Source organism: Neophocaena asiaeorientalis, unplaced genomic scaffold (assembly GCF_003031525.2).
Source record: "Neophocaena asiaeorientalis asiaeorientalis breed wild unplaced genomic scaffold, Neophocaena_asiaeorientalis_V1.1 scaffold110, whole genome shotgun sequence".
Lineage (NCBI taxonomy): Eukaryota > Metazoa > Chordata > Mammalia > Artiodactyla > Phocoenidae > Neophocaena > Neophocaena asiaeorientalis.
Window position 1 is genome coordinate 7,755,013 of NW_020175053.1, and position 9,119 is coordinate 7,764,131.

At 60.3% G+C, this 9,119-nt stretch overlaps 2 protein-coding genes across 6 annotated transcripts in view; one reads left to right on the forward strand and one right to left on the reverse strand.

The window, feature by feature from the left end:
* SMARCB1 (SWI/SNF related BAF chromatin remodeling complex subunit B1) overlaps positions 1-4,908 on the forward strand; it is a 27,503-nt gene extending 22,595 nt beyond the window's left edge. For 2 of the 3 annotated variants that reach the window (XM_024763799.1, XM_024763800.1), the window contains exons 8-9: positions 4,114-4,245; positions 4,577-4,908. In XM_024763799.1, coding sequence (XP_024619567.1) covers positions 4,114-4,245; positions 4,577-4,616 — 172 coding nt within the window. In that variant the 3' untranslated portion in view covers positions 4,617-4,908. The remainder of the gene's footprint in view (positions 1-4,113; positions 4,246-4,576) is intronic. The other variant, XM_024763801.1, reaches the window with a different exon arrangement.
* DERL3 (derlin 3) lies at positions 4,768-8,441 on the reverse strand. Of its 3 annotated transcripts, none has more exons than XR_003005758.1 (5): positions 8,354-8,441; positions 7,746-7,941; positions 7,222-7,312; positions 5,102-7,118; positions 4,768-4,901 (listed from the first exon to the last, which is right to left on the reverse strand). XR_003005758.1 is itself a non-coding variant. In XM_024763802.1 (4 exons), exons 1-4 carry the CDS (start codon positions 8,381-8,383, stop codon positions 7,037-7,039), a joined length of 399 nt encoding a protein of 132 aa, XP_024619570.1. In that variant the 5' UTR covers positions 8,384-8,441; the 3' UTR covers positions 5,033-7,036. The 3 variants fall into 3 exon arrangements, 1 of the variants encoding a protein (XP_024619570.1); XR_003005759.1 differs by lacking the exon at positions 4,768-4,901 and having other exon boundaries at positions 5,033-5,938; positions 6,099-7,118; XM_024763802.1 differs by lacking the exon at positions 4,768-4,901 and having other exon boundaries at positions 5,033-7,118.
* Positions 8,442-9,119: the final 678 nt, after the last annotated feature.

Below are 9,119 nucleotides of genomic sequence, written 5' to 3' on the forward strand. Positions count from 1 at the left end.
GCTTCGTGGGCTCGCGTGTGCTGGGTCTGGGCTGGGCAGCGGGGTGCTCGGAGAGCTGGCAGGACAGGAAGGGGAGTGCGGAGTCAGGCTTTATCATCCAGGGGCAGGACTGCGGCTAGCAGGGGGCCTGGAACTTTGTCTCCTGACCCCACCCTGCGTTCTCCCCGTGCGCTCCCCACACCTCGGGAGCTCCCTGGGAGACCAGTAGCAGCCTTTCCCTGCTGTCCAGCCTCTGCCTGGGGAAAGGAGAGGGGCTCGCTGCATCTCCAGGGCCAGGGCCTACCTGGCCCACGGAGAGCTGGACTGGGAGCCCCAGCCTGGTTTCTGCTACGCGAAGCTTGGCAGCTGCTGAGTCGCATGACTCCTCAAGGGGACTTTAAGCTCTGGGCCCCGTCACCCCTGTTGGAAGCTCTCTGGATTCCTGTGAGCCAGTGCTGGCTGTCTCCGCCAGACTGAGCCCAGCCTGGTGTCTGGCCGCGGTGCCCTCCTCTGCGACAGTGGAGCAGGCTAGTCACAGGCTAGTGAGCTGGGGCACCAGTGCGGAGAACAGGCAGCGGGCCGGGCAAGCCTGATGTGGGCAGAGGCAGGCAGTGAGCGTGAGGGGGACGCGGGCGTGTGGCTGCTAGAGGATAGAGCTGAACCAGAGGGACATACAGATGTCCTGGAGCCAGCGGAATGGAGACAAGAGACAGTGACGAGGGGGCAGGGCTCCCCAGGGGAGGGCTGGGCAGAGGGTGTGAGGGTGTCAGACGGTCACCAAGACTATGAGGGGGGTGGCATCCTGCAGAGTTCCTCTACCTCCTCCGGGCCGGCCCTCCGCCCTGGCTGGGGACACAGGGGAGAACCAGTGCGCTGTCCAGCAGAGGAGGTGCGAGTGCCTGGCCACCGAGGCCAGATGGTGTGGGCCAGGGAGGAGGCAGCGGGGGGCCAGGGCAGGAGCGGCTGGAGGAAGCTGGGGACAGGCAAAAGGTCAGAGAACCTGGCAGCTGTGCCCGGTGGGGGACAGAGGCATTGTCACTGGAACAGCCTCAGGGTTGGGAGGCACCAGGGTCGTTGTGGACTGGCTGACCAGAGCCACCAGAAGAGGTGGCACACACCGCGACACCCTGCGCTGGCCCCGTGGCCGGGCTGGCCGGCTTGTTTTCGTTCACCACCTAGAGTGTTGACTCAGTGAGTTTTTGTGTGTTTGCACAGTTCTGCAGTCCTGGGCAACCGCTGATCTACTTCCCGCCTGTAGATATGCCTGTTCTGAATACTTAACGTAAATAGAATCATATAACATATGGTTTTTTGTGGCCAGCTTCTTAGCATAATGTTTTCAGGGTTCGTCCATGTGGAGCCTGTATCAGAACTTCATTCCTTTTTGTGGCTGAATAATATTCCATCATATAGACAGACCATACTTTATTTATCCAGTCATCAGTTGATGGTCATTTGGGTTTTGTTAACTTTGGGCTGTTAAGAGCAGTGCTACCGTGAACATTTGTGTACAAGGTTTTGTTTGAACACCTATTCTCGGTTCTCTTGGGTATGTACCTAGGGGTGGAATTGCTGAGTCACGTGGTAGCTCTGTTTAGCGTTTGGAGGAACCACTAGACTTGTTTTCAAAGCAGCTGCGTGGTTTTACATTCTCTCCAGCAGAGCATGGGCTCCAGTTTCTCCACATCCTCGCCAGCCTTTGTTATCTGACTTTGATCCTAGCCACCCTAGTGGCATCTCCGTGTGGTTTGATTTGCATTTCCCAATGGCTGATGGTGTTGATCATATTTTCATGTGCTGTTGGACGTGTGTATATCTTCTTTAGACAAAAGGTTATTCAAGTCCTTTGTGTTTTAATTGGGTTATTTGGTGTTTTATTATTTAGTTGTAAGAGTTCATTATATATCCTAGCTACAGGTCCCTTATCACATACATGATTTGCAAATATTCTCTCCCTTTTTGTGGGTTTATGTTTCACTTTCGTGACAGTGTCATTTCAGGCACAAAAGTTAAAATTCTTTTTTTTTGATGTGGACCATTGTTTTAACGTCTTTATTGAATTCGTTACAATATTGCTTCTGTTTTGTTTTGGTTTTTTGGCGAGAGGCATGTGGGATTTTAGCTCCCCGACCAGGGATTGAACCTGTACCCACTGCATTGGAAGGCAAAGTCTTAGCCACTGGATCGCCAGGGAAGTCCCACAAAAGTTTTAAATTTTGATGATGTCCAGTTTATCTATTTTTTCTTTTGTTGCTTGTGCTTTTGGTGTCATACCTAAGAAACAGTGGCCTGATCCAGGCTCCTGTCCCAGCACCATTTGTTGGAAAGACTGCTCTGTCCCCATTGAGTGGGTTTGGCCTCTTATCCAAAGTTAGTTGATCATAAACAGGAGGGCGACGTCGAGTTTTGCCCCCTCCTCCCAGCTGAGGAGCTGTGGGCAGGTTGCTCACCATCGCAGCCTTGTTCTCCTCTACCAAGCAGGCACAGTCATGCTTCTCAGCTGGCCTCTTGGACCTCGTGAGGTCGTAAAAGTGAGGTCACATCGAAGATGAACGTCCAGGTCCTCTGCCTCCTCAGCCATGGCCTCCCTGCCTGGACACCACAGGTCGTGGGAACATCAGGGTCCCAGGTGGCCTTGAGGCCCGGGAAGCACAATCCCCTCAGAGGGGATTCTGAGGGCTTCAGGGCGGCTCTGCCCGCATGTCTCCTGCAACACCTACGGGGCCTGCTGGCTCTAGGCCCATCCTTCCGTGCCTGGTTCAAGCAGTTCTTATTTTAGAACAAACCCACTGGGGTGGAATCTTCCCAGAGCCACAGGGAGGTAAACACAGGGGCCTCCAGGACCCACGCTCCAGCTCTTGTTTAAGAGGAAAACATGTTTGGCTCCCCTCCGCGTGGGCTTGGCGACTTTCATGTTTCCCCTTCCTGAGGAAGGTGGCTGGGAGCCCTCGAGGTGAGGGATGATGTTTGGGTCTTTGGCCGGCTGGTTTTGGGATTGCCAAACCGCCACCCGGCTGGGGAGCAGCTGTCAGGAGCAGCCGAGGAGGGGCGGCCCAGCCACAGGCCTCTGAATCACCAGCACCAGCTCCAGCTCCGGGCCTCATGGGCATGGACCCCATGGGCCAAGCTGTGGCAGCAAGAGGCGAGCACCACTTCTGCAGGGGAGCAGGGCAGCCCTGGGCTGTGCCTCGTGCGCCTGTGGTCCCTGAGACTCCAGGCCGAGGAGCAGCGTGAGGGGGATGGGCGGGGGCTCTGCAGTCACGCTGGGCAGCCCCTCGGTACGGGCTCGGGGGGCTGTGGGAGTGGCACCCGGCCCTCACATAGTGGATGTACATTGGATGTTTAGTAATAGTGATCCTCTGAAAGCCCTCACAGCAAGGACATTGTCCCCATTTTCGAGATGAGGTGTTTAGACCAAGGCCAGGGGCCCGTTTTCTTCTGTGCCATCATCCACTGGGCACCTCCCTGGGGCACCCCTGCTCTCCCTCCTCCAGAGCTGACTCTACAGGGCTCCGGGTAGATGGGGGCAGGGCTCGGGCTGTGCTGAGGCTCACCGGGCAGCCTGGGCTTGGCCCTTCTGGCAAAGGCGGCAGCTCGGTCAGGCACCCCCAGCCTTGGTGGCCTTGCTGAGGCTGACCCCCCCGCCCAACCGCTGAGTCCACTTAGCCAGAGGCTGTGCAGATGGCCCTCAGCTGGAGTCGGAGACGTTTCTGAGGGACCCCAAGGTGGAGAAGTCAGGGGTCGTGGGTTCTGGGCCCTGTGACGGGCTGAGGAGCTGTGTGTGGGACCATCAGGGGCAGTGGCCTTCAGTGAGCGTCATCTGGACTCCTGGGTGGACTCCTTTGGTTTCCTTTTTTGTGGACGCTGAGCGAGGTGGACGGCCCTCCCCCTCCCCACAGGTGCAGTGGGAACAGCTGGCCCTGCAACGCTGTCCTATGGACCCTTCCCCAGCATGCAGACCTGGAGTCGCTGTCGTGGTGTCCACTGGGCCACAGCACCCCCACCGCCCTGTTGGGGGCCAGGCACAGACACCAGGCTCCAGCGTTCCAGCTGCCCGTGGGGCATGGACAGAGCTTTCTGGGGCCTCTCCGGCTGCTGCTCTGTGAACTGTCTACTTCCTCCTGTCTTCCACAGTGAGAACCCCCTGCCCACGGTGGAGATTGCCATCCGGAACACAGGCGACGCTGATCAGTGGTGCCCGCTGCTGGAGACCCTAACAGACGCCGAGATGGAGAAGAAGATCCGCGACCAGGACAGGAACACAAGGTGCCTCCCCAGCCCCATTTTCAGGCAGGACAGGACCGTCCCCTTTCCCAAGACCCAGCAGGCCCCTGGATGATGAGTCCCAGTCTAGTCCTGCAGGGGACAAGAGTAGCCCTTGGGTCGGTCTGACCACAGCCTAGACCAGGTTTCGGGACCCCTGGCGAGGTGGGTGGGACAGTGGGCAGCTTCAGGGCCCCAAGTAGCAGGCCAAGGCTGAGGGAGGGGCTGGGGATCCCACCTACCACATCCTGTCTCTGCCCCTTCCCCTGGCTGCCCTAGAGATCCCTGGTGGAGGGGCAGCTGCCCAGGGTCACCGCCTTCTCCCCTCCTGCAGGCGGATGAGGCGTCTGGCCAACACTGCCCCGGCCTGGTAACCACCCAGTGGTGCTTGGCTCCCACGGAGCATCTGGAAGATTGGACCGTCTCCCCTCCATCTTCTGGCAAGGAGAGGGCAGCCCGGCCATCCTGAGGAGCATGGGGCAGGGGCCTCCTGGTCATCTACCCCAGGGTACACATTCCTTTTGCTGAGCTCCAGTCCCTACCGCCCGTCTCTGGTCAGGAAGAAGCCTCGTTTTGGGTTGTGTTTTGTTTTTGTATAGGAGCCCCAGGCAGGGCAAGCAACATTTTTTAAATAAAAGGCGACAGGTCCTGTTTCGTTTCTTCAAAGTGGTGGCATAAAAACAAGAATGGGGGAGAGCACGTGGTCAGGACGTGTGGTCGAGGCTGCGGGCAGGACCCTCACCCTCCTCTGCCTCATGTCCCCAGCTGAGCCTTAGCAGGACCGTGGCTCTATTCTCAGCCCTGCCAGGCCCTGACTCAGAGCAGTTTTGATTCCCCTTGGCCCCGGCATCCCACCCACCTGTGCTCGGCAAGTCTTTGCAGTCCCAGAGGGATGAGAAGGTGGTGAGGCTCAGCAGGCAGGGCCGCTTGCCCCATCAGCCACAGCCCCGCCCCCAGCCAGGAGCATGCTTCTCTGGTCCTTGGAGAGGCCCCGTCTTGTGCGGTCATTGAGGGCGTGTTGCCAGCCCGGGTGCCCGTGCCCAGCTGTTCAGCTCCAGCAGGTGTGCACTGCTCTCGCCACACCTCCTAGCACCTCACACATAACAGGTGGACTGGGGCCCATCTCCACCCCCAGCTGATGCTGTGGCCAGGCCAGCCCCTCCCTCCCCGCAGGTTGTGAGGAGTAACAGGAGAAGAGTGTGGAGCAGTACACCCAACCTGGCACCAACTCAAAGAGTGATGCAGCTCTGCATCCTCTTCTGTAATGTGGAAGGGTCCCCACTCTGCCTGTGATGTGGGACCCAGGAGGATGGCACATGGGGGCCTCCTCACTGGGCCAGGCACCACAGGGTGACCCAGGCACAGCTACAGTCTAACTGAAGACCATGGACCCAGACCCCGCACCTTCAGTTGCTGGCAGGGCTGAGGGTCAGGACTGCTCTGCTCCCCGGAGCATGGCTGGAGCCCCATGGCACCCGGTACCCAGCCCAAGCCCCATACTGGGCAGGGGCAGAGCTCTGAAGGTTCTCGCTGTGAGATGTGGGGTGAGATGGGCCTGGCGTCTGGGCTGGGGCGGGGGTGGTGGTGGGCCTCGTGAGCACGTCCTAAGAATTTGTACTCCAGCCACTGCCCTTCATCCAGGAGTGGAACTTGCTGGACCCCAAGCAAGGAGACAGCTGGGCTTCACTGGAAGGCCCTGAACAAAGAGGAAGGCTCCAGGCGCAGCTGGCTTTGGAGACAAGTGGGCTCCACTGCTGAGGTGTGTGTTCAGGCCAACAGGAGGTGGCCCAAGCCCCCAGCTGGTGGGTGGGACACACCCTGCCTGCCTCAGCCCACTGGCCAGGCTGGCCACCTACCTGGGAGAGGCCCGGGGAGGGGCCTTCACATGCCACCTGCCCACTGCTGAGCCCACTGCTGCTCCAAAGGTTTCACTACAATGTCAAGGTCCAATCCCATGGCGAATACTTCTGTCATCTATGAACGTGACAGCTGGTGGCTGGAGGAGCCCTCGTGCTGGTGACGATCCAGGAATAAACCATGGGGACTGGTCATCTGATGCAAGTGAGCTGTGGGCCAGAGGAGGCTTCCGCGTCCTCAGTTGAAGATGGCAGGGGCAGAGCTTCCCAGAGGTCTCTGCCTCAGCCGTTGGACTCTGCTAAGGTGACACTTAAGGCTTTGGGGTCACAGAAAGGGCCTGCCCCCTTTCTGCATCTGGCCCCGTGGGTACTTAGCCAGTCCTTTAGCTGCTTAGCTGGAAAATGAGGCAAAGCTCCCCTTGTGGGTTGCTGGTGAGGGACAGGAGGGGCCTAGGGAGGCATCAGCTTGAGGGCCCCTCGGGCAGCAGCCACCACAGAATGGGCTCAGCATGACCAGCTAGCCCAGTCCTGGCCCCACCACCAAGATCTGACACCCCTCACTGAAGGCTGATGGAGGCACAGTCAGGGTGGGGATGAGAGCTCAAAGTTCTGTGGGGCAATTGTGGGTAGGTTCTGGACCCTCTCTGGGCCTCCCATCCTACCACCTGCTCTTGGTCTGAGAGAGCAGGTCAGGCTTGGTGTCCCTTGGTCAAGGCCAGCAGCACCTACCCTGCATGGAAAGGTGTGGCCGGCCGAGGCAGGAGGGCCAGTGCTGTGTGTGAAGAGGACGCAGGTCATTGTTTATTCGGGTGGGCCCTGGGCATGGCCCAGCCTCCAGGACAGGTAGCTGTGCTACAAGCCAGGGTTGCGGCGGGAATGCAGTCCTGCCAGAGGCCAGGAAGATGGGCCCCTGGGACTGGCCCTGGCCTTGGGTGGGGTCACTGCTGCAGGGGTCCTGGCTGCTCCTCAGGGAGGGGCAGGTAATTGGGGTCCTCCTCTGGGGCATCCAGTAACAGCTTCCTGTGGGGAGGGGCCCACGCTGAGCTTCAGCCAACAGGGGTTCCCCCGTGGGGTAGGGAACCATCTGGGGGGGAGTAGGGAGGGCTGTCATCTTAGCACTCACAGGAAGCCAGGGGTCAGCAGCAGCCTCTTGCCGCCAGGCTGGTTGGGGAAGACATCCTCCAGGAAATAGTAGATGTGGCCCACAACGATCCCTGTGGGAGAGCCACCAACTGCTGAAGCCACCCTCCACAGCCCAGAGCCCACGGCCAGTGCAGCCCTGAAGGCCCCAGAGCACGGGTGACCAATGTCCTACGCAGACTGCCAGCCCAGGGTGGGGCCGGGATTGGCCCAGAAGAGGGCAGGTCCTGGGAGGGGGTCAGGCCTGAGAACATGGGAGGAATGGGAGCCACGGAGCAGGAACCCTGACCCACCCATCCCCACCTGGGTCAGAACCTACACAAGCATCAGCAAGCAGGATACGCTGGCTTGTTTGAGGGGCTGGAAGAACAGGGTAGCCGTGAGGGCAGGAAGAGGCAGTGGGGACAGATGAGAGGTCCAGTGCAGGTGGACGGGGGGCTCTGGCCAAGCAGACCCTCAGGTCCCTGACAGCCTGCTTGGGGAAGGCTGGATGGACAGCAGGCTCACCCAGAAGGTCCACGAGGATTGAGTTGCCCAGCAGCATTGAGAAGCCCATGAGCGCCCAGGGCAGGAATGGCGCCTGGAAGGTGAGGAGGCCGAAGAAGTTGACCCTCACCCGTGGGCTGCGGCGGCTCCATACGTATACCAGCATGGCTGTGAGGGCCTGGCCCAGGAAGAAGAGGCTGCCCAGGAGCCCCAGCAGCTGGGCCAGAGTCAAGGCCTCATGCCCTGCCCAGGGCCCCTCTGACTTCCTAAACCCCTGGAACCCTCCTGCTGGCTGGTTTCCCTTCCCAATCTAAGGCCACGTTGTGGCCTCCAGGGGCCACCTGATCTGCACTGCCTCTCCACCTCACTCCAGGCTCCACCACTGTTCATCCTGGCCCCAGTTCCTCCTGGATACTGGCGTTCAGGGCTCAGAGCGCCGGGTACCCCACCGTGTGGCATTTTGGGTACAGCACTGGACCTAGCCCTGGCACCTGGAGCTGAGCACGCGATGCACGCTCAATACAGCCTAAACTGGAGGAAGCGACTCTGTCCCTCTCCAGCCGGCGCTCAAGCCGGGCCCCAGGGCCAACACAGGCTGGGCCCAGAGGTTCCAGAGCCCGTAAGGATACGATCATAAGGACACCCCCGAAGAGAAACATGAAGACGAAGTCGGCCGTGCGGCCGCGGAAGGAACCCTCCTCCAGCAGACGGCAGTAGCGAAACCTGCGGCGTCCGTATAGGAAGTGCCTCCCACCGGCACCTGCAGGAACTCGGTCGCCATCCCCTGCCACGCCATTGAACCTTCTCAGGAACGCGTGGCCCCGCCGCCGAGCGCTCTTAACCTGCCTCCAAACCCCGCCTTCCTGTCTTCGGCCAATCCTCATCTGAGGTGCAGCGCGCCCGGGCTAGAGGGAGGGGTGTTGGGACAGGTAACCAATAGGAGGAGGAAGCAGGAAGCCTGGGGCAGGATGGGGGCGTGGGCGGGTCGGGACTCGCGGCCAATGAGCAAGCCCCACGGTTGAGCACGTGGCGCTTGTTGTGGTGACTGCGGCTGCGGCGCGGGAGAATATGTGGCCAATGAGGAACTGGGCACTTCGCAGCAAACTAGGGGAGGACCAATAGCGAGGACCCACGAGCCACCCTGGGGGCGAGGCTAGGAGTGCTTGCTCGAGGAGACCCCGGGAGACTAGAGGGGCGGGGCCACGCGGGGCGTGGGCGGTGCGGAACCCGGAGTTCGGCCGCCCTGATATGTCGATCCACCTGGCTTGGCCGGCGACCCGGGCCTTCCTTCTTCCCTCGGGAACAAGAGCAGCGAAGGAGGCGCTCAGCCGCGAGTCCAAATCCCCCCGCACGTCCAGGCCCTGCTGAAACTGCCGGCTCCTTGGGAAGCCCCAC